Below are 24220 nucleotides of genomic sequence, written 5' to 3' on the forward strand. Positions count from 1 at the left end.
ATGTGCACATTCATCCCCAAAAACCATGCTATAAGAGCAGTCTGTCAGCCTGACCAGAGCTGCTCGAGAATTGAACACACCCAGCTTCACTGTGATGGAGATCCAGCCCTTACAGAGCTTACAGTGTGGGTGGGATCCTAACCCAGAAACAATAGAAGAGCTGAACAGTGTGGATCTGACCAAAAGAGAGACAGAGAGAGACCAAGGCTGGGGGCTTTGTGAGAAAGGGGGGCCTGGGGACTGGGCCTTCGGAAGCAGCAACATTCCTGTAGGTCAATGCCACATCAGACACAAGGCCAGGATGGGTGAAAGCGCAGAGAGGGAGGGGGCAGGGTGTGTGCAAAGACATGGCCTCTGGGCTCTCTCCTCCATGTTCCTGTTCTTGGGTCTCTTCTAAGTGTGGTCTCCCCCACCTTCCCATTAAAGAGATATCTTTCTAGTAAATGCTGGCTATGGGTAATGCAATTGCAAAGCCTGCTGCCTTGTTTTCTAATGAAGTTTTTTGGTGTGTGTGTGTGTGTGTGTGTGTGTGTGTGTGTGTGTTTGCATTTCGGGTGATGTGTGTGGTCTGAAGAAATGTAATGGGGGTAAGCAACTAAACTCGTCAAGCTGGTGGACAAATGGAGATGAAAATTCTTATTGCTGATTACCAATTACGGCCTTTTCTCATAAAATGGTCCTGGGAGTTCCTAAAAAAAATACGGACGCCAATAAGGGGAAACCTGTTGACTTGAGGTAGAATAATACCTCAGAGGGCAGAGGCCCAACAGTTAAGGCCAGAGGCTCTATCTGATTTATCTGTGTCCCCCAGCTGTTAGCAAGCAGCTGGAACTTTCCAGGAAGTCAGGAATTAGTGCCCGTATGAAAATAAGAAGATGGGAAATGGCAAGAAGTGAAGGCCCTATCTCCCCAAATCCGTTCTTCCCTCCTCACACAGAAAATAGACTTTTCAGCCGCACACATGTTCACTTACTCACATTTGTGAGCCTCCTTTGCTGAGCCATGTGGCATGTGACCGAGTCCTGGATGATGAGACACCCCTGGAAGTGGTGTCTATAATGTCTAGATGGGCTTTCCCTTCCCTCCTCCCCGCTCATTGGACTGTGGCTGTGGCAGTGCGAATGGTAACTGCCACCCTGGATCATGAGCGGGACGGTGCCTCCCCAAAACGGCAAAGCACCAAAAAGAAGTGGGGGAGGGGGTCCCTGGTGATTGTGGATCTTCACAGCAGCACACTGAGCCTTTTTTTCTTGAGAGAGAGAGAGAGAGAGCACCTGCGCTTATGGGCAGGGGTGAGGAGTGGGGAGGGGCAGAGGGAGAAGGAGAGAGAGAATCTTAAGCGGGCTCCAAGCTGAGCGTGGAGCCCGATGCAGGGCTCGATCTCACGACCCTGAGATCATGACTTGAGCTGCAAGCAAGAGTCGGATGCTTAACTGACTGAGCCACCCAGGTGCCCCGTGAGCCTTTTATGTGAGGAGGGAGAAAGAAGCTGCTATCTCGTTTAAGCCACTTTTAGCTTGGGTCTCTGTTACAGGTGCCATATCTATACCCTGACTAAAATACCAGCAGCTTCATGCATGAGATCCCAAGAAAATACTTCAGAAAGTCTGTCTCAAGATAGGCCCCACAGTAAGATCCTTGGTTGTAACTCTACTAACTTGAGTATTTTGGCTGGAGGTGGGGGTGAGTGGAGAGGGAAATGGGGCAGGGGTGTGGGGAAGGCAAGCTGCAGTCAAGGCCAACCTTTGTCTCTGATTCTCGCTTGATGCTCTCCGCCTTTGCTCCTGTAGACCAGCTTCACAAGAAACGACTTTTGAAAACCTGGATTACCGAATTACACGAGGATTTCCAGCTCATTTAGACGATGTCTGAGTGACCTGGCCCAAGCATATCTCCTTACAGTCCCATCATAACGTCAGCGTACGTGTTCACGTCCAAACTGCTTCTGTGTCTTCTTACAGAGAGCCGCCTTGAAAGGCGCCAGATTTACAACACACCAGCCTGCATGTGTACCCAAACGTACACACACACACTCCATGTGTGCAGGTAAAAATACCCCCTGTGAAGCCCTGTCACCTCCCATTCTGTTCTGCCTACAAGAGCTTCCGCCCTGTGGATTCCTGTGGTCAGAGGAGAGCCGCTGGAGCAAGGAAGCCTGGGCAGTCACGCTCAGAGACCTGAGACCAAAACTTGGGTGTTTCATGGGCAGGATGAGGGCTTTCTAGGCCCTGATGTTACTCTTCACACCTCTTGGGACCACAGCGGGATGCTGAAGAAAGAGGGGCTACTACCGTGCCCAGTTACGTTACAACAGTCCGGGTCTGACACTCATTTGGTTTTGGGGACCGGGGGAAGAAGAAGGTCATCTTCTGGACAGTCTGCAGGTGAACGGACTTCGGTGGGAAAAGGGGTCACGTGGCCGGGTAGGTGTGGATGAAAGGTGTGGAGGGAGGACTCAGGAAGGGCGCTCCCTGAGGAGGTGGGGTGGGGAGGTGGTGCGGCTGGCCAGTCTGGGGATGAATGAAGATGGGGACCCATCTGGTCACCCTGACAGAGAGGTGACCCTAACTCCTGAGACTGGCCTGGGTTCCAAAAGGAAGACTGTTCGCAATAGTCAGATGAGGACCCCTGCATCCTGGTGCGGCCTAACGGAGGAACATCTCGGCTCTGGAGTTCGGAAAAGGAAAGCACGGAGATCAGAGCTGAGGCCAGAATAGGACAATGAGGATCACTGGGCTCTGCGCTTGTCTTGACTAAGCACGTCAGTGCCTGTGGGCTCCTCATCACCCTCAGGGGTCAGTCGCCTTGGGCCCAAGGAGCTTGGCTTTCAGGAGCAGCAGCAGGGGAGGCAAAATGATGCAAAACGGACCCTCATTTCCTCGAGAGGAGCCCGTTGTTGTCTCTCTGGGGCTTAGTCACTGGGAGGCCATGGAAACGATCCCATCACCTCAGCAACCAAGCCCAGCCGGGGTACTCAGCGGCAGTGGCAACGTGCTCCCAGATTTAAGACAGGAGCATTAGTTAGCATCTGCTTTCGCACGCCAGTGCCCAGCTGCCAGTGACGCATTCGCCAGGACGCAGGTGAACGTCACGGCCAGGTTTCCAGGAACACGGTGATGGGGAAGGCAGTTTGGTGCGTGGTGAGGGGGGCTGCACTGGGAGAAGACAGAACCAGCTCCTGATAGCCTCCCTCCTTCAACAGCTGTTTCCCTGTTTCCCTTCACCCTCTGCCGGCGTGGTGCCCGAGGTCCACCTGGCAGTCAGAATCGCAACTGCCGCCGTGTTGTGGTTCCTCCCCTGGAACCCCACTGACAATACGGATGAACATCCAGAGGCCCCGAGAGCGAGGCCCGGCACAGAGCAAGGCTGTGGTGTCAGGGCTCACTGCAGGGTGTGGTTTTATTGCTGGGAGATGCCTGGTTTTGTAGAACATTCTGTTCTTCCCACCCCTGTGATGCTGGAGTCCCTCCAGGCCGTCTCTCCGAGGCAGTGTTCCCTCTCCTCTGCCCCTACCGCACAGCTCCTACCTCACCCCTTGACCCCATCCCAGGAGTCCAGATTATTCTCAGGGGCACCCTTACAGTTCTGTCACTTCTAGAAGTTGAGGTCTGGGGAGCAGTGGAGAGGAGCGCTGCTCTGTGTCTCAGTAGACCTGTGATTTATTTTTTTTTATTTTTTATTTTTTAAATTTTTTTAAAAGGTTTTATTTACTTATTTGACGGAGAGAGAGACAGCCAGTGAGGGAGGGAACACAGCAGGGGGAGTGGGAGAGGGAGAAGCAGGCTCCCAGTGGAGGAGCCTGATGTGGGGCTCGATCCCAGAACGCCGGGATCACGCCCTGAGCCGAAGGCAGACGCTTAACTGCTGCGCCACCCAGGCGCCCCTAGACCTGTGATTTAGACCTTTTTCCCACTAATTATGGGACATTGGGGAAATCGTTTACCCAACCTGGCCTCTGGTTTCCACATCTAAACCCCCAAGTCCTGTGATCCCCTTTCTTTAAAATCCTTGGGAAGCAGGACAAGTCACCTTGATGTAGGGCCTCCTGCCACCTCCCACTGCAGCCACCCACCCTCACCGCCCCAGTTCCCACTGCCTTCCCCAGGACAAGCTCTGTCTATCTGAGCTCTTAGGTCCCCAAGCCATTTTCCTGGGTTGATTCTAGTGTCTTCCTTTTGAACGCAACAGTGAATTTAGAAGACCTTCAGCATCCTTCTTCGGTTAATTCCTCTGCTTTAAACCTAGATGGCTGGATTTCAAGTCCCCTTCCTGTGTCAGAGGAAGTACTGAATGGGCAAGGCCTTTGTCTCTCTGGACCCTGAGCTCCAATGCTGCTCGATACTTCTCTCCCACGGGAACTGGGGTCCCCTGCTTCAACTCTCTGACCTTCAGCTGATTTGTATTTAAAATGGAGGCAGGGGCACCTGGGTGGCACAGCGGTTAAGCGTCTGCCTTCGGCTCAGGGCGTGATCCCGGCGTTCTGGGATCGAGCTCCACATCAGGCTCCTCTGCTGTGAGCCTGCTTCTTCCTCTCCCACTCCCCCTGCTTGTGTTCCCTCTCTCGCTGGCTGTCTCTACCTCTGTCAAATAAATAAATAAATAAATAAAATCTTTAAAAAATAAAATAAAATAAAATAAAATGGAGGCAAAAGTAAAATATCTCAGAGTGGCTGTGAGAATTGAAAGAAGCCAAGAGTGCCTGCTGGGTGACGTTCTCCATCTCCCTATCCCTGCCATTGGCCTCCCCAGAGTGGGGAGGAGACTACCAGAAGAGGCCCCAGGAGGAAGGGGCCTCCATCCTCAGAGCTGCTGCTGCCAACTCCAGGCCTTCCAGATGGATCCATCTGGCCCTGGCCCTGGTAACCTGACCAGGGCCCGAGGATCAAGTGGAATTCCCCCCTGGGTGATCGTGTCCCGGCCCAGTAGGCCACTATGGATGGAATTCTTGCTCAAGAAATTCCATCTGGTATGAGACGAAATGAAATGGCGAGGGAGGGGTACAGCCAGTCCCAGGCGTGGGACTTGCCACCGTGACCTTGTCTTAGCAGATGCTCCATCGCTCCTGACTGAATGAGGTCTCTGGGAAGACTGGGGGCCTAAGGTAGCTGAGTCTGCAGCAACGAGGATCCACCACCTCGACGCAATTTCAGGGGCGCCTGGGGGGCTCAGTTGGCGGAGCGTCTGCCTTTGACTCAAGGCATGGTCCCGGGGTCCTGGAATCAAGCCCCACATCGGGCTCCTTGTTCAGTGGGGAGCCAGCTTCTCCCTCTCCCTCTGCTGCTTTCCCTGCTCGTGCTCTCTCACTTGTGCTCTCTCTCAAATAAATAAAATCTTACCAAAAAAAGCAAGAGAACCCAAAGAGCTCTACCTCCCTTGCCTTAGGTTGATTCTAAAAACACTGATCGCTTTAGCGTGTTTAACTGCTGTGAAGGACACAGTCCTCCATTCCTTCAACCAACTGATCGTCCAACAGCGATTTTCTGCTGAACATCTGTTATGTGCCAGGTTCTGGGAATAGAGCAGCATGCAGAAGAGACGAAAACCTTGCCCTCTTGGAACTTTTATTCTGGTAGACGGGACAAAGAACAAAGTAAACAAACAGTAAAATAAGACAGTGAAAGGACTACGCAGAGTTAAACCGGGAGACGAACAGGTGGCTACTCTAAACTCGGTGGCTGAGGCAGGCTCTCTGCGGAGAGGACACTGAAGCAGAGACTGAAACAACAGGAAGGAGGTTAGCTGTGTGGGACCAGGGAAGACCATTCCAAGCTGAGGAAGTGGCTGGTGTTAAGGGCCTGCAGCTAGCATGAGCCTGGTGAGTTCAAGAACCCAGAGGGAGGCTGGAGTGGCTGGAGCAGAGAAAGAGAGGGAGCGAGCACAGCAGATGGGGATGGGGAGAGGCAGGGGTGAGGCTGGGTACGGCTTTACATGTTACTTCAGGAGCTGGCTTTTACTCTGAGAAAGAAGGGAAGCGAAGAAAGTGCTCTCAGCAGGATGGTGACGTCATCTGACCTACTCCCTAGGAAGAGCCCATTATTGGCCTCAGGGACAAGGGACAGCAGGTAGATAAGAGCTGAAGCAGGAAGGCCCAGCAGAGGTGTTTGCAGAAGTCCAGGAGAGAGATGACGGTGGCTTGCACCAGCGCATGAAACAAGCCCAGACGACAGGCAACTTGTAACTATTTCTTAAACGAATATGCTTGATGTCACCACTTTTGGCCTCTTATTTAAACAGTAAGAGAAAGACCTGTGGACCATCTAGGCAGGCATGAAAGGGCGATTGAGGAAATAATTCAGAATTGGAAAACAAGCAAAAAGAACTTTCAGAGGCAGGTCAGGCCTGGAGACAGGTGTGAAGGTTCATTCTCCTGTAGCGGTTATCTTATTTGGGTCATTCTTCCCCAGAGAAACGTACTCGGCATACACTCATCAGGTGACACGCGGGGAGCGGAAAGCCCTCGAAGTCTGAGTCCGGGGCCGGACTCCGGCACCCAGCACAGAAGACACAGTGTGGGGACGGGGCCTGTGAGCAGGGGAAGGAAGAAGCTGGAGGGAGGCAGAGGGAGGACGGAGGCCATGCTCGGAAGGCTGGTCTTCCAGGACCCCCTGGGACTTGCCAGCAGCACGGGGCCTCCCGCCAGGCGTGGGGCTGGGTGGGCAGGAGGCCTTGGCGCGCAGTCCTGGAAGTTCTGGGGGTGGAGCTGCCTGTGACTCAGCCCAAGCCCCACAGCTCCGGGGCTTTGCTGACCAGGCGGCAGGCACCGCGGGGCCACTGTGTAATGTCAGAGTGACCCGGCCTCCGTCCCGGCTTGCTCAAGGCTTGGAGCCTGTGGGCTGTGTCGGCGCTGTGATGCCGTCTCTCGGGCTCTGTGTGGGTGACAGCTGTGCGTGTGTGCACGTGTGCGAGGGGGCAGGGGCAGGAACACGGTTAGGTCTTTCCTTCTCCACCGTGCCCCAGGCCAGATGACTTGCAATTCTGCCCACCAAGCTATGTCTACGGCCCCGTCCTCTAACGTCTGAGTCTCGATTTTTCTACCTTCTGCTCCTGTCCCGCTCTTTCGCCTCCCTGATAAGCTCCGCTGTGAGTCTGGTCCTCTTGCCCAGCACAGAGACTCCTGCCGTGTCTCCCGGGTAACCCAGGGCCGTGGTCCCTGCAGCCCCCGGGCTGGCTCCCTGACCCCGCAGTCTGACACCCAGACCTGAGTGGTAAGGGTGAGGAAGGGCTGCCAACTGTTCGCCTGTAGGACCCGGATGGTGGGTCAGTCAGGACTGAGCTGATTCTTGCACGGAGGGCCAGGCTGCCGGTTCTGGGGCACATTCTTGGTTCAGAGGGCACTCTAATCTCCTTAGGGACTCGGGGCCGACCAGACACTTACTGACTGTCAGGCAGCCTACCATGGTCAAAGAGCAGTCCATCAATACAAATTGAGCACCCACAGTATACCTAATGGGAGAGGTGTAGCTCGTGGGCTAGTTGGGAAGACAAAGCTACACGAAGAGAACAGACCATGAAGGGTGAGGTGGGGTGAGGCAAATACAGCAGGGGTTCAGAGAAGGGGAGATCCTGGGAAGCTGGGGTGGTGGAGGGGGGACTGAACGTGTCACCACAAAAGATTTCTATCTGGCAGGATGGGCAGAAGCTTTACATGATTTTCTGTGGGAAAGAGGCCTGGTGGGAGAGAGGCATCGGGACTACTCGGAGCCAGTCCTCTAAGGAAAAGAACCATCAGCTGTGCTCAGGCAAGGTGGGCTTGCTTCCCTTCCCCTGCGTGTGCACGCGTGTGTGTGAGTGCACGCGCACATGCCTGTCTCTCTCTTAAAAGTCCTTTACACTTTTTATGTGAGAAGTTGCAACCAACAAGTCACCCTTCTTGAACCTAAACACTGACAATGGGCATGGGGTCTGGAGCCCTTCAAATTTCTCCCTGCTGCTTTTACCCAGAACTCTGTCTGCCGAACTCGAGAATCATACTGTCCAGGTTGATCCTCCTGCCCTGCCCCCACATCCAATGGAAGCCCTTGTTCCAGTGGAACCCAACAAGAAATCCTGATGTGAACAGGACAGACAAGAGTGAGGTGCTTGGGTGAGAGTCGGGAGCCCAGGGAAGCAGGAACTGCAGAGCCAATGGCTTTGAGTGTCTCTAGCTCTGGAAACGACAGCTCTTTCCAGAGCATGTCAAGGCTGGACGTAACGTCAGAGTGGGGAAAGGAGAAGGTGGAGCCTCACCTGGAGCCCTGCCCATACCCTTTCTTGTCCTAGCTGCAAATTTCAATCCCCTGTTCCTGAGTCCAGAAACACCATTTCTGCTGTCTTTCTCGGTATACTCTGCGTCCGGTCTAGGAGTAGGGAGGTGGGGCGGGTCGTGCCTGCAAAGCTGAGGGAGTCTCGCGGGTGCTCAGAGAGTTGTTGACAGGTTGTGGGGTTCACCTTCCAGGAGACCGGGTGGGACGAAGCTCGTGCACGAGGCCAGCCGGCAAAAAGGTGAACAACAAACCCACCCTCACGAGGGCTATCTAAGCACGGGGTTATTTTCTCCGGGCCTCCCAGAGTCATTAACCAACAGATGCCACCAACCTATACTTGAAGCCCTCCTTGCACAAAGGGACATGCTAGGGATGCAGTCTGAACGACTGATTTAATGCTTGCCTCTTCCGTAGTTTCCAGTACCTGTGCCGGGGCTCCCAGGATAACTGCAGTGTGCTGGAGACAGGACCGTTCGTTCTGTTCCTGGAGCAGATAAAAGCCCCCTTTCGCCCTCTCAGTTTCCATCACTCATTTCCCCAAGGCCTAAGATCACAGTGCCTGGTGGTCTCTAAGCGCCCTTCCTGATTCCTGGTACTTTCACTTCCTAGAAGGTGATGGCTCAACTGCTACATCAGTGCCAGAGGCTCATCTAGACGTTTCCCCAGAGTTACCTCACAGGTTTGAGGCTGTGACGCCCTCTCTGCTTTCCCTTCTCTCCCACCTCTCACCAGCACCAGCAGTCCACCTGCCATGCTCTCCCGTGCCGTCCCCACCAACAGTGGCTCATGAGGACCTTCGCTACCTGCTCCCGGCTGGTCTCCCTGCCTGAGGTCTCCCTCCCTCCCGCCAGCCCGGGCCATCATGCACACTGCTGCTGGCAGGAGCTCCGCAGACATGCCGCTGGCCACACTGCTCCCCCGTTTAAAGCCCTCTCCAGCCTCCCATCACCTACAGACGGAGGTCCTTAACTTGGCGTTCAGGGTCACCCCAAGAGCACATGCCCTTGCCTTTCCAGCTTTATCTCCCACTCCACTCCCTGACTCAGCCTGTGTTCTTGCCACTCTGCCCCTCAGTCAGCTCCCAAGTTCTCCCCGACTCCAAGTTCTGGCTCTAGCTTCTTCTCCTGTGTTGAAATGCTCCCATCTATGTCCCATTTACCCTGTCTTTTAGGCCAGCCCCCCTCTCAGGAACCTCCCTAGACCACACAATCAAGATGTACCTTGCACGTCCCCGCACCCCCAGCACACTATCAGATAATGTGTGCTCTCCGTCCACATCCAGCCCTCATTTATAGGATGGGGTATCAGAGGTAGGGAGTCCTTGTGTTTAATTTTATTCTTAGGAGGAAAGGTGAGAATTAAATTTTTTAAACAATATTTAGCCTTCTCAAAGAAGACATTAAATATTACTATGATTTCATAATCATATTTTACTGTGGCATTTATTAGACCATTGATTTGGGGACAAAACTAAGGACATGTATTTTCAAGCTGTTCAAGACTCAACAGTGATAATTAACTTTGACCACCACCGAGCAAACCATTAGTAGTATAGTCTACAAAATCCCTGCATGCTGAAGGAATGAGAAAAGTTACCATCCACTGCTTGATACCCTCAAAAAATGTCAAAACAAGACAATATTGTTCTCGTGAATCAGCTGGTTGAACTTCTGACTAAAGTGAAAAGTCAGGGGTGTTCCTCAGCCTTCAGTCCCAAACAGAAAAGATGTATATTTTTTGCTTGAGAAAATCAAGCTGGATTATGGAGGTTCTGGTCTAAGCATTGCTACCAGGCTGAACAAGGAACACATGAGGAAGTGCTGGCGAATGTCCCTACATAGTGATATTACGTTGCTGAGACCTTTGAGGAATCTGGCTCAGGTTTGATTTTTGGGGATCCAAAAACTCACTAAAAATGAGTTTAAAAAAAAGGGGGGTGGGCAGGATGTTTTCATATAACTTAGGGGAAAGGAGTCACAGCGGGGGCTGAACTGTTGGGAAACCAGTCAGATGGTCTAGCAATATATATGCTGTGTTGGTGTTTTCGAACAGTGGAATTGGATTTTTAAAAGAACATTTTATTTTGAAATAATTTCAGAAAAAAATGCAAGTATAGTAACTCCATATCTGTGTTTACTATTTACACGCACACACAATTATTTTTCCTGAACCATCTGAGAGTAAGCAGCAGGTGGCGTGCCCTTTTGACCACTTAATATTTCAGTTGGGTATTTCCTAAGAACAAAATATTCTCTTACAAAACCACAGTGCAGTTATCAAATTCAGGAAATTTAACATTGATTTTAATCTACAGACAATATTTCAATATTGTCAGTTCTAGAAATTTCCTGTATGGCTTTTCATCCCTCTAGCACAGGATCTGGTCCGGGGTAACACACTACATTTCATTGTTGTAGAACCCTTGTCTTTTTCACACCTTAGATCCTCTTTTAATAGGCCGAGGCGAGAAATACAAAAATAGGTAGCCTTTTACATTTTTTTTTCCTCAGAGCCTTTTACACATGGATTTTTACATGTGAAAGGCACTCAATACGTTATTATTGGTTTGTATTTCTTGAGGAAAAATTTACACTAGGAGGAAGACCATGGTAATACACTTTTATTATAGATGAACCTGGAGAAATTCTGAAAGAAATAAAAGTAGTCGGGTAACAACTATCAAGATCAGGAGGGACTAAGTCTACTGATGAATTCCAGTATGCCATAACCTTTCCCATTTTTGGTGGAGAGGGTCCTAGAGAAATCTCGTGAGTACTGTATTCCACCAAATATTTACTGAGCACTTGCTGGGTGCTCTGTGTGTCCTTCTAAGGGAAACACGCAATCGGAAAAAGGAATGAATCACTAACGGCAGAATTACAGATCCAGGAACTCTGACAGGCCAGGAAGGGGGTGGGGACAGGGCTTCGTGCACATCACTCCCAGACCCAAACGGCACGTCTTCCCACTGAGAGGCAAAAGCAGGGCCCGACCAAGCCTGCTCTGAAGCAGCATCACCGAGACATTATTAAAAAACCAGCTTCTCCCACACATGCCATGACAACGGAGGGCTCTGGAATGAGGAAGTTCATACTCCAAGGGGAGCCTCCAGGATCCCCAGCCACTGGGATGAGCCCCCAGTCGGTTACAAACCCTGTATGGCTACTCCCCCTCCCATTCTGCTGTCTATTCTGCTCAGCCTGTGACCTCTGGCCTCCAAATGGTGTTCTTGCTTCTCCGTGGGATGGCTGACCCAGAGAACCTTCCTGACAACCCGCGTATAGGGAATCCAAGTCCACCAGAGCAGTCATCCCCCCAGCTGTCTGCTTGTCCAGAGGTGTGACCTTGCTTCTACTCCTAGTTAACTTGCCTCACACTCATCTGTTTCTGTCACCATCTGTTTCTGTCACATGTGAAAACTAACAGAAGTACAGAATGATGGATCTATGATTCCCGGGTTATGTAACCACACGGATAATCACGACTTAGTCTTATTTAAAAAGGATGACAGTGTAACTAGCTAACAGCGCTGTTTATTAGATTTCTACCTTTGAGAACGACTTTTCTCTATGGCGTCCTAGGCATCAGGGGTCAGCAAACTGGCTAGCGGATCGAATCTGGGCAGCTGCCTGTTTTTGTACATGAACTTTTATGGGAATGCAGTCACGCGCACGTGTTTACCTATTGTTTAGGGCTGCTTTCCCACTAAAACAGCAGAGTGGAGACAAGCTGAATGGCCAGCGACGGCTAAAATACCCACTCTCTGGCTGCTTACAGACAAAGTGTGCCCACTTCCGTCCGAGAGCATAAGGCACTGGCGAAGGTAAGAACGAGGTACCTGTTGATGGGCAGGTGTTCCCCTGTGACATGGCGGTCACTACAGTTCCCGTGGCTGCATCTCTGACGACCTGCTCCTCACTCTGCAGCAGGGTGAGCACGCATCTCCAGAGACACAGTGTATCCTGCAATCCTAAGAAGACCAAAAGGAATTAAAATTACCTAGTTTAATTTATAAGCAGGTACAAATACCGCTTTAAATCCACGGTGGGGGGTGCACCTGGGTGGCTCAGTCGGTTAGGCATCTGCCTTCGGCTCAGTTCATGATCTCAGGGTCCTGGGATGGAGCCCTGAGTCGGGCTCCCTGCTCAGCGGGGAGTCTGCTTCTCCCTCTCCATCTGTCCGTCCCCCCTGCTCATGCTCTGTCTCAAATAAATAAATAAATAAAATCTTTAAAAATGAATAAATAAGTCCATGGTGGAAGAGAGTAGTCTTTAACGAGCAACAGCCATGCCTTTCTTCCTGGGTATTTCAAGAGAGGAAGACATGGCAGTCAGATTAACACTGGGAGAGAGAGGGCCCTAAGGGGGCAGGTTTGGAAATATCTATCTTTTGAGGTGGGAAGGCTTCTGGAGGCAAGCAGCCCTAGGCAAGGGCCCCCCCGGAAGGTGCGGCCTGGCTGACTAAGGCCCTGGGCCCAGCTGTCCACAATGACTCACAATTCTCAGGAATGAAACTTTATGCATCAAGAATGCTTTGGGGAAACGAGCCCAGTGTTGATTTGAGTGACTGCTTGAGTTTATGAATTCTGAAAGCAAAGTTTCAATCAAGATTATACTTTGGGGGAGGTGGCTGAGCACTGAAAAGGGCAGGGAACCACACAGGATAGCCTGTGCCATGTCTCTAGGGGGCCCACCCTCCGACCACCATTGCCCCTGGGCAGGAGCTCTGTGTGGTCCCCGTGCTAGGCGCTGCTGTGGACAACGGGACAGGAAAAGACAGCACATGCCTCTAAGCTACGGCCAGGAACATCAAGCCAAGGACACAAGGCAAGGAGAAGTCAGGGATGGAAATGGCTGGCTGTGCCTCACAGCGGGGAAAGAGCACAGTGGACCGGTGTGCCGGAGCCAGACTTCCTGAGGGAGGCGACAGGTGGGCAGGGCCTCACAGAAAGGATGTGTTGTCCAGAGGGTGGGCCCAGGCCTGGGCAGGGTCACAATGGGAGGCCCACCGGAGACCACCACTCATCATCCCTAGCTTGTCCTGTCCAAAGAACTCTCCTTCGACTATCCTCTGCCCTATCTGCCTGCAGAGGACCTGGTACAGAGACACCAGTGCGTAAGTCATACCAAGAACAGCAACGTTCTCTCTGGGGTTTTGTTCTCTCTTTTCTGTTAGAAATCTCGCTTTAAATTTTACGCAGTCTTTCAGAATCTATCCATTCTCATTTTCTCTAGGGTTTAATATTTTCCTTTCTTAATATTTTCTTCTTTAACTTGGTCATTTATACCCCCTGAGATCCTCAATCTTGCCTTTTTAGTCCTTTCCAATTTTCTTTTTCCTTAAATGACTTCGTTCTGTCCTTGACACGTCCCCACGCACTTTCAGGTCCCTCGTCTCTCGGTTCTGTACCTACTTCTCATGCTCTTACAGCTATCAGCCACCACTGACCTCCTTCCTCATTGCCTATGATGCTACAGCCAGCTCCAGAAATTAATTATGAACCAATGGCTTTTAAGCAGCTCTCCATTTCCCTCAGAATCCCAGGTTATCCCACATACATTTTGCCTGATATGAGCCAGGATTCCAGTAGCCAGAGTCATCCAGCAAGTGCTGCACATGATACCCTCATTCAAAGATTCTGATGAAGTTTTACTCTTCTCCTTCTGGGTCTGATGATTAAATCACCATCACCGAAGACCCCTCCCAGTCCTCCTTTGGGTATAAGAAAAATGCCTGGAAGTCACTTAGAAGAAAGAATTAAAAGGATTATCGAAGACAACTTTGTTTCCCAGAGGGATCCAGGGACATGAGACATTTCATTGGTCTGAGCTGTGCTAATGCTTACAATTTGAGCCTCACCGCCTACAAAAACAACTCTCTCCTTTATTCTGTAAGTCCCTCTCCACAACTACACTGACAGCTCTGTGGATACAAGGGCCACAGCTTAGTCTAGTCTTTGAATCTTCCTTTCACGTTAACCTCCACGCCAAGTGTTGTTGATTTCCTTCCTAAACACTTTTTGAGCCTGTCCTTTCTTCTTCCTCAATGCCCTGGCTTCAGCCTGTCCCATCCCTTTCTCACCAAGACCAAGGCATCAGGCTTCCTGGAAGAGGTGACAGCCTGGCTGAGTCTTGAAAGACAAACAGAAGTCATTTAAGCAGCAGCTGGTTTCGAGAACTGTTCCCTACTGATCATGCACGGAGCGTTGTACTGGGGAGTGGTGGCCAATGAGCAGGGAGGGCCAGGCAGGGCACAGAGCCACGTGAGAGGGTGTTTAGCTTTTTTTTTTTTTTTTTTAAAGATTTTATTTATTTATTTGACAGAGATAGAGACAGCCAGCGAGAGAGGGAGCACAAGCAGGGGGAGTGGGAGAGGAAGAAGCAGGCTCATAGCGGAGGAGCCTGATGTGGGGCTCGATCCTGTAACGCCGGGATCACGCCCTGAGCTGAAGGCAGACGCTTAACTGCTGTGCCACCCAGGCACCCCGAGGGTGTTTAGCTTTTATCCTGAAGGCAATGGGAACCCACGCAAAGGCCTTCAGCAGTGGAGTGAAATGATCAGTTCTGTGTTTCAGAAAGACCACACAGGCTTTAGGAAGCATAAGGAGAATGGTTTTGGGGGTCAGATGGAAAGAAAGGAGGCCAGTTAAGAGGCTGTTGGTGAAAAAGGAGGAATTAGGAGGGTGGGGGGAACACATCTGAGAGTTGCAAAGGTATGGTGCACACAGTCGGTTTTCATCTTCCCTTCTTTTTTATCCTGGAGTTCCTAATTCATGCTTGTAGCTCATTTGGCACAATGGACCTCGGACCTCCCTGGGCCTGCTGCACTTACCAAGGACGGGACGGGGGCTGGTGAGCAAGAACGGTGTGGTGCTGGTGAGGGCTTCCGCAGCGGCCAGCCTGGACTCCGTGGGAAGGTGTTCTCTGCAGGAGGCGGCGACCAACTGAACCCACCGCTTTAGCGTGGGGGCCACCGAGTCCCTGTTCTGAAAGCACAAAGTGTACGCAGTTCAAGAGATGCAGTTAGGGGCTGACACGGAATTAGGTCTGAGCCACATAGACCACACTGGATGTGCAAATCAGCTCTTACCGCAGGGGAAGAAAAGTTTTTTAGTTGCTTTTCCAACCCAACTAGGGAGAAATAAACAAGGCCAGGGAAGAAAATGTGACTGGTCTTTCAGTAATACTGAGTCACTAGAACTAGCAAGAAAGTTCCTGGAGTCTTTCTGATGCAAATCAGGGTATCAGAACATTGGTGTATTTGCCAGCTTCCGTAAAGACAAGCCTTTTGGGGAAAGACCATGGAAGCAGATAATACTCTTGTTTCCAACAGCCAGATGCTCCTTCTATCTTTAGTAACAGAACCTCAAATTTTTGGCTGGGCATATAGACTACATTTCCCAGACCCCCTTGCACTTGGAAGTAATATGTGATTAAGTTCTGACTAAGGGTGTATTATTTTTAGGTCATGCCTTAGGAAACAGGTGTGACCTTTACTTCCCAGGTTTCTCTTTCCTGTTAGCTGAACAAGGACAAGATGGTGGAAGCTGGAGCAACCATCTGGGACCATAAGATGGAAGCCATGTTGAAAACAGCAGAACAACGTACACGGGCCTGGGGACCCAATACTGTTGCTACCATATCTGCTTTGACTGCTGCGATCTAGTTTAAGCCACTGTATTTATGAGTTTCTTCTGTAACATTTAAAGCAGCATCCTAATAACAGTATCATTTAAACAAAGCTCTATTTTTTTTATAGTAACAGCTTTTTATTGTGATGCAATTCATATGCCATATAATACACCCCATTTAAAGTATACAGTTGAGTTTTCAGTGTATTCACAGGTTTGTACAACTGTCACCACAGTCAAGTTTGGAACATTCCATCACCATAAAGAGAAATCCTATACCTTTTAGTTACCATCCTCCAGCCCTAAACCACTAATCTACTTTCTGTCTCTATGGATTTGTCTAGTCTGGACATTCCATATAAACTGAACCATACAATACATGGTCTTTCGTGACTGGCTTCTTTCATTCAGCATGTTTTTAAGGTTCATCCCCATTATACATGTATCAGCACCTCATTACTTTTTGTGACTGAATAATATCTTATTGAATGGACATACCACATCTCGTTTACCCATTCATTAGTTGATGGACATCTGGATTGTTTCTGTCTTTTAAACCCTGGTTTTCTATGTATTCTAGAAAGGGGATTATTGTTCCAGACGCACTTTACTTCCCCTGTCAAAGAAGCCTCTTTAACTGATGAGCATCTCAGACCTTGAGGAAGAGGCCGACTCCCAATGTACAAAGAAACCCAGGTCTTCCCGGGAACTTCTTTTATGCATTTCTCTATAGGTTTGTTAATTTTTCTTTCCCTGGAAAACTCCCAATTTTTACCAAATATTGCTTCATTCAAGTACTAAGCAGTGCCTTGAAGATGCACATGACTCCTGGTTAACAACGCCCGTAGATGAGAACGACGTCTTTTGGCAGATGGAACAGGCTGCCCTGTGACTGCTTTCTTAGAACTTGGTTTTTTCCCTCTGGGCTTAGTTTTTTTCAGCAAATCCTCTCCCTTCCTACAAACATCTCCCCTTCAAACCCTCAACACATGCTACTGACTTTTTTTGGGCTCTTGTCTCTCCTAGTGAGCAGTCAGTATTGGCCTCCTGGCCTGCCTCTAAATGGCCCGTGGCAATCGTGGATCTGCTTAGCTCTCGCCCTCTGTCCCCTCTGCCCAGCTGCCGCTCTCTGAACACAACGACCTCTTCTGTGAAGTCTTCTCCTCAGCAGCCCCACACGCCCTTCTTCCTCTGGGCTCCTCTGGCCTCCTCCCTAGCAGGGCATTTAATGTCATGATCTAACGCTCCTCCTTGCTCATGACACCATCCCTCCATCCTTGTTCATCTTCCGATCTCCCACACCTGTGGCTGTGCTGCTTTACCGTAAGGAACTGGAACCCGCGATGTTACACTGCCACCATCACAGCGTGGTCACAGGTAACCGGGAGCTTCAGATACTTTTACTGTAGTATCGACTGCCTTCCACTCATAATAATTCTCTGTTGGTGGCAGCTTTCTCATACGCCCCTACGTACACATGAATTTGTCTTAAGGCATCTTCCCAGGAAGCTGTTTTGGTAACTTTGGTTCCACCTCTCCCCCAAAGGACATGTGAGACAGCAGGCCACATCCGGGCCTCCATACAAAGCCAGCTGGGCCATGTTCTGGGGGAATATTTAAGCCTTAGGGATGTATTTTCATACTTAGTTGGCCAGGATGCAATCCTAGTGATTTGCTCACTTGCTCTTTAAAAAAAGAGTCTAGAGTCTAGCTAGAAAAATAGGGAAAAACAAAATGTGTGTGTGTGTGTGTGTGTGTGTGTGTGTGTGTGTGTGTGGAGGAGAGGAGGTTGTGTTACCCTTATGGACTCAAATCAAGGTGCCCAGAACAAGAGAAAAGAAATGCTAATGGTGGTACTCAGAAAATTCTACAGAAGCTATACCCAAAGTGAAACACCCACATGAGGAACATTTTGTAGAGGCTACAACAGGCCCCAGGGATTCTGCCTGCTGAGGCAATTCCCTTCCACTGACGCCTTCCTGGTAAATCAGAGCACAAAGACCCAGAGCCCAGGCCACAGGCCCAGTCAGCCATACCTCCTCACACGTCTGCAGGTGGTGGGCAATCACCCTGGAGGCAAGTCTCAGAGCCACACTTTGAACTTCAGACCTAGAAAAAGTAAGCCAAAAACACAGAAAATAAAACCAAATGTACTTTGTATACGAATGGGTTTTTGTCGATACTCTGTACTCTGTGCCATTGTGAATGGTGGAAACGCTCACCTCAGGGCCATACAGATGCCTCCAGAAGTAATTATCTTTTGGTTATTAATGTCAAAACCCTGACATCATTCTACGGCTTGAGCTTAGAACATGCTCCTAGACTGAGATTTAGAAGGAAAAACAGGACCTAAGCCCTTAGGCGAGGACTGTGCCCGACTTCACTGTGTAACTGACTGCTGGGACGGACCACACGTCATGCCGAGGTTGCACGGGGAGCATCGGGGGCAAACCTTTCATTGGAAGCAATATCCATTGTCCAGATCAGGAATTCCTTTGCGGTGAGGTGGATACAGTGCTCCGTCTGGGGAAGCCACTCGCTGGGGTCCATGCAATGGAGAATTTTCAGTATCTGTGTGTGTCAGATCCATGGGGAAAAAATATTCAGGAAAAAGTCTCCAGAAGCCAAATCATCATCATTTGTACCATTAAGGGGGTCAGTCTTTCAAAAAGCTTCACTGACTCCTTATTTCCCCCTTAATATTTTGGGGAGACCAAGACAGGGTGGAGCAGTGACACACCCAAGGGACCTTTGTGACCTAGGATGAGAGTCTAGATGCCCTGATTCCTAGGCCAGTGCCCTTTCCTTTTGATGATGCCTTCTAGGTGGCCACCTGTTCCCAAACAGCAGTGTTGACAAAGACTACCCTCTGCCACATTCTACAGCCAATTCTCAGTGCTGTGTTTCTTAGAGCACTGAGGGGCTTACTCTCAATCTCTATCTTGGCTTATTGCCATCATCATTACCATTGTCATCACTTTTTTAGTACCTTTCCATGCACGAAGCCACGACAAGCATTATACGAAGAGAGTCCTTGTCCACTGGAAGCGGCATCTCCTTCCTACTGCTCCTGGAGAAGCCCAGCCCACCCCTGCCTACGTGATCCTGTTGTGGTGAGCTTGCCAAAGAGTGTGGGCAGCGGAAGCGGACGGTCAGCACACCAGACACTTTACCTTGCAGAAGCATTCTGGGTGATTTTCCTTCATAGCCAACATCAAGAATGTTCCTCCCATATTGCACAGCAAGGGTGGCAGCCCCTTCTCTCCCAATCCAGAGGCTGCTGTAGAGAACCTTTCCAGCAGGGCGTCTAACGTCAGCAGGCGCACTTCAGGGAAAGAAGACTCCAACAGCTGAGAGAAGGAGATGGGAATGGCCGCTGCCTGCTCCCCAGCCTGGGCCGCCTCTGCCCACACGGTGGCGATGGCTAGTTTGGTGAGGCTCTGGAGGTACTGAGGCAGGCCTGGCACCGTGAAGGTGTAGGGGAATCCCGTTATCAGCTCTGATCCCGAGATGATCCTTCTGACATCCTCCCAGAAGCCAAGATGGTCCACAGCTAAAAAAGCAAAAAAGCGAAGGGGAAGAGGTAACCCCTTTATTCAAAGTTCCACAAAAGGACAGTGGCGAATGCAAGGTTCTGCGTACGCGGGGTGGGACTACCAGATGCCTTTCTTGAATAGATTTTACACGAATGATACAATAAATGACTGGCCCACTTAGGCTCAGAAGTCTGAAGGCATGAACCAGAAGTCGCAACCTAAGTGGGCTAGTCACTTATTACATTCACCCAGAAGCAATTTCTGCTTAGGTAATTCATAATGTTTCCCCTAGGGGGACAAAAGGCATTGCTACGAGAGCATGTGCTCCTGGCACCCCTCCCCAACATTTAATGGGTATGAACTCAGGGACCTTCTGAATCACTAAGCCTCAGAGTTGAGCAGGAGAAAAGGACACCTAGTCCAAACTTCCTTTAGGGGCTCAGATCCCTCTAGAGCACCTTTCCTTGCAGGCTCCTGATCCACCCCCACGGTGACTCGGAGCTCACAAGACAGACCGACTATGCCATTGTTAGGAGATCTAAGTGTCACCAAGTTCTTTTGAGACTTTCTACTCATTGGCCGAATTCTGCATTTTGAAGTTCTCAGTGGGCCCTTCGGGCACGACAAAAGCCCCCGTCTTCTCCAGATGGAACACCCCTACTTTCTTCAGCTCCTCCCCATATGGTGGGGTTCGTCTTCTCTCAATACTCTAGCTGCCCTCCTTTGGATGTGCTTCACCCCTCTTAAGGTCCGGCGCCACAGAATGGAACATGACTTTCCTGCGTGGTATGACCACAGGACGATGACTTTCTCTGTTCTGACACTAGGTTACTGGAGTTGCATCACACTGTTGACTCACGGAGCTTAAAGTCAACTGAAACCACAGCCTTTCTTTTTTTACATGGTCTACTGAGCGTGGTGAGTCATCCTTCTCCCACCTCGTACTCAGTCCTTAGATCGGGACTTGTTTTCTTTGTTTGTTTGTTTTAATCCCAAGTAGAACCACTGTTAAATTTTATCTCCCTGTTAAGTTTTATGGTCTTCCTTTTAGATTGCCAAGATCTTTTTGTATTCTCACTTCTGATCAAAAAAACATGTATTGCCTGCTTTCTATGTGCTGGGTGCTAAATAACATTCAGAACACTGCCCTTAAGGAGTTCCTAGTCTAGTTTGAGAGCGAGAAATGGGTGACCAGGTAATTCCAGTACAGTGGTGTAAATGATAATCTGACTCTTCGAGGGGAAGGGAGGGGGAAAACGTGTTGGAGCCACTGGAGGCAGAGCAAAGGTCCAAAGGCATGAACCAGAATGGACCCTATGGGGAGCCACCGGCAGTCTGATATCACTACAGCATGGAGTTCAAGGTGGGGAACACCAGGAGATGAGGCTAGAGAAGTGGTGTGGCCAGGACATTCAGAACCTTGTAGGCCATGCAAAGGAGTCTGGACATTCTTCTGGAGGCAAGGGAATGCTGCTGGGGGGGGCCGGTTACTTCAAGCAACAAGGCCAGGCAGTAGTCTAGGAGAGAAATGATGAGGGAAGGAAGGGATAGGGAGAAGATGGATCGGAGAAGCCAGTGAGGGAGTAAAATGGGTGGCACTGGGTGACTCACTGGGGGAGGAGTCTTGGGTACCTCCCAGAACCCAGATGCTCCATCCAACACATTCATCATCCAACAGAAGTTGTGTAAACCTCAATGTGACAAGCATGCCATAAATGCCTGCAATCCAGTACTTCCTGAAACTATGGCCTGGGCCAGCGTGGAGGGCAGAGGGCATCGGTGAGTGTTAGAAGCAGCTCCCTGCCCCGTCCCCTGCCCACTCCAAACTCTCACCATTTCATTACTAGTTATAAATCCTCCTAACTTGACTACTCTGTGCACGGAATTTCATCTACAAGAAATCAGGAGAGACTTCATCAGAGGCCTTGCTGGAATTTAGGTATCTCATAACTTGGTGAATACTACGGACTTCTAGCAAACTATCATAAACAAAATAGAAATATAAAAGATGATAATAAAGAAAACTTACTTGAAATTGCAAAATCTCATAGGCTTGCAATAATCCAGGAATTAAAAACATAGAATATTTATGTTACACATCAAATTGCTACAAAAAGAAGTTTGCCCCAAGAGGCGAGGTGGGGACTCAAGCTCCAATATGACTGGGCCGCATGGAGGACACCATCCACCATCTGCTAACTGTGGTTGCAGACACACTTCTGCTCTTCACTCAAGAGTCTGCGAAAGTCCAAGTTCAAGTAGGAGGGCAGCCATCTTTACAAAGCAGCAAGGAAGCCCCTGGTAGTTGGGCCCTCAACCTCTGTGTCACCATCTCTATTTTCAATGCTCGAAAACCTGTCCCAGTACAGTTTAGTAATGACACCACCACACCATGTGGTCTCCAGGTACCACTTCCCTACCTTTCCCACCCGCTGCTGCCTCAGGACACCACTGCCTTTAAAAGGAATTTCATTTGTTTGGCAAGGAGTCAGAAACATGGCTCCAGAAATCTGGTCTTTAGAACGTAATTAAAAACAGGAAGAACTGTCTAGGCCGTTCTGGATAATTTTCAGAAAGAGAGATATTCCAGGCAGAGTGCATTGTTCACTGGACTCAAGAGCCAGGCACCCAGACCCATTTTCTTCCTCTAGGGCCTTGAGGAAGGATGACATCATCAAGAACCCAGGGACTGAAGGCACTGGACCAAAGAAAGGGAGATGGGGGACAGGCTTAGGAAGGGCTCCCTGGGGACTTCTTAGCCTACCTTGCCTGCAGAATTCAGCACAATGTCATAAGCATTTACTGAGCACGTATTAGGTACTTTGGGAGACGGAGATTCAGAGTTGAGAAAGAAAAATTACTTGCTATCAAAAGGCTTTACCACTAAGCTTTTTGGGAGGATAAAGACAGCTACAAAAGGGCAAAATGCTTAGTGCCCTAAAATCGTTAGTGAGCAAAGCTAGATTTATGTGCCATGCACTACAGAATGTTAGATACCCATTATTCAATGCTAGGAATAATTACTTTTAGAATTGACACTCGAGTACTATTCTAAGCACCTCAACAAGTTTGAACTCATTTGAAGAAGTAGGTGCTAGTATGATTTCCATTTTACAGATGAGGAAACAAAGAGATTATTTGCCCAAGGTTGCAGGGGACGGGAGGTAAAGAGAATACATGAGCCAGAAGGACCAAAATGAATGCGACAGGCACTTATTTTCCATGGGAAAAGACAAAATAAAAGCTTTCAGCAGGGTATAAAATTTAAGATGGGCCCTGCAGGCCGCCCAGCGGTACCTGGCCAGCGGAGAAAAGGGCAAATGCTCCAGGGGAAGTTAAGAGACAAAGGGTGGGGCGCCTGGGTGGCTCAGTCGGTTAAGTGTCTGCGTTTGGCTTGGGTCATGATCCTGGAGTCCCGGGATTGAGCCCTGCGGTGGGCACCCTGCTCAGCGGGGAGACTGCTTCTCCTTCTACCTCTTGCTTGTGCTCTCTCAAATAAATAAAATCTTAAAAAGAGAGACAGCGGGAGAGAGAGAGAGAGAGAGAGAGAGAGAGAGAGAGAGAGAGAGAAAGAGTGACCTGTGAATAGGTTTGCTGAATCCATGTGTCAGCAGAGAAGCAGTCAGATCAGAGCTACATGCTAGGAAATAATCAAATGACATTCATTTAGACACTTTCTCCTAACTGCTGCTTAGAAAAAAAAACCTTTGTTGTGCACTAAGACCCAAAGAGATGACCTAAAGCAGTTTCTTAAACTGGAGTGAGCCTCCGAATCACCTGGAGGGCTTGCCAACCCAGACTGCTGCCCGGGCCTCACCCTCCAAAGTGTCTGATTCGGGAGGTCTGGGGAGGAGGCTGAGTCTGCATTTCTAATAGGCTCCCAGGTGATGCTGCCGCTGCTGCTGGGCCAGGTGCTTGAAAACCACTGCCCTCAAGTGATGCTTCGTCACCAGAGCTTAGTAAAACCACACGTACCTGAATCCCACGCTTGCACGCTCGGAGTCTGCTGGCTTGAGGTGGGCACAGACACCTGTAGTCTTAAGACGCCAACAGCTAATTCTGCTCTGTACCCCAGCTGAGAACCATGCTCCTAAGACTCGACCTTCCTAGGAGCCTGTACGGTTTACGGATGGGGAGGTAAGGGTTTGCAGTCCCGAGCAGAGCACGGCTGATTCCAGCCCCGTACTTCATTATAGTGAAGAACTAGAAAATTCCCCACACCCCTTTTCTCTTACAAATAAAAACATCAAAGGAGGGAAAACCACCAAGAATTTAAAAGAATGAGCGAGCACTAGAATAAAGGCCCCTGGCAGGCAGGCAGGCAGGCCTCAACGCTGGCTCACTAGGTGCACGCTCCGTTCTTGGTCTAGGATGTAGCAGTGAAACAGCCCAGGCTCCGTTCTCACGGCGTTCCCATGTGGGGACCACAGGCCACCTCTCCCCCTGAGCCTACAGCGAGGGGCTCTCGAGCTGGAACAGGAGCCTGCAGTTAGAGGTAGCCAATACTTTCACATAAGCAGCTGCAATGACTAGAGCTTTAGAAAAACAACTATGTCTGGGGCGAGCCTGGTTTTAAAGGACTGGGTGATTCTGGTGTGATCCTCCTGGGCTCGACGGCTACTGCTTTACCAGCTCTGCACCCCACGGCCAGTAGACAGAGTTCACCAAATGGTTTTCCCAACCAGGACTTCTTCCTGGCCAAGCACCGTTTCGTGTCCTGCCCTATCAAATGCATTTCAAAGTCTAGATCAACATGGGGTGTTTCTTTCCATTTCCCTCAGTAACTGTCGTCTACAACACCCAAAAAACTG

General features: G+C 49.9%; 1 protein-coding gene and 1 long non-coding RNA gene across 5 annotated transcripts in view; one reads left to right on the plus strand and one right to left on the minus strand.

Moving 5' to 3' along the window:
• Nucleotides 1-24220, minus strand: part of THADA (THADA armadillo repeat containing) — a 317055-nt gene that overhangs the window by 40673 nt on the left and 252162 nt on the right. For all 4 annotated transcript variants that reach the window (XM_045771620.2, XM_087863353.1, XM_087863352.1 and 1 more), the window contains 5 exons: nt 19047-19426; nt 18326-18444; nt 17910-17982; nt 15075-15228; nt 12082-12213 (listed from right to left, as the gene is read on the minus strand). In XM_045771620.2, the coding sequence (XP_045627576.2) occupies nt 12082-12213; nt 15075-15228; nt 17910-17982; nt 18326-18444; nt 19047-19426 (858 nt within the window). The remainder of the gene's footprint in view (nt 1-12081; nt 12214-15074; nt 15229-17909; nt 17983-18325; nt 18445-19046; nt 19427-24220) is intronic.
• On the plus strand, nt 5681-9819 carry LOC148109628 (uncharacterized). The gene is made up of 3 exons (XR_015725153.1): nt 5681-5815; nt 7628-7744; nt 8976-9819. It is a non-coding gene; the product is annotated as an uncharacterized LOC148109628 (long non-coding RNA).

The sequence above is a fragment of the Ursus americanus genome, chromosome 7 (assembly GCF_024610735.1).
Source record: "Ursus americanus isolate L20-20 chromosome 7, mUrsAme1.1.p, whole genome shotgun sequence".
Lineage (NCBI taxonomy): Eukaryota > Metazoa > Chordata > Mammalia > Carnivora > Ursidae > Ursus > Ursus americanus.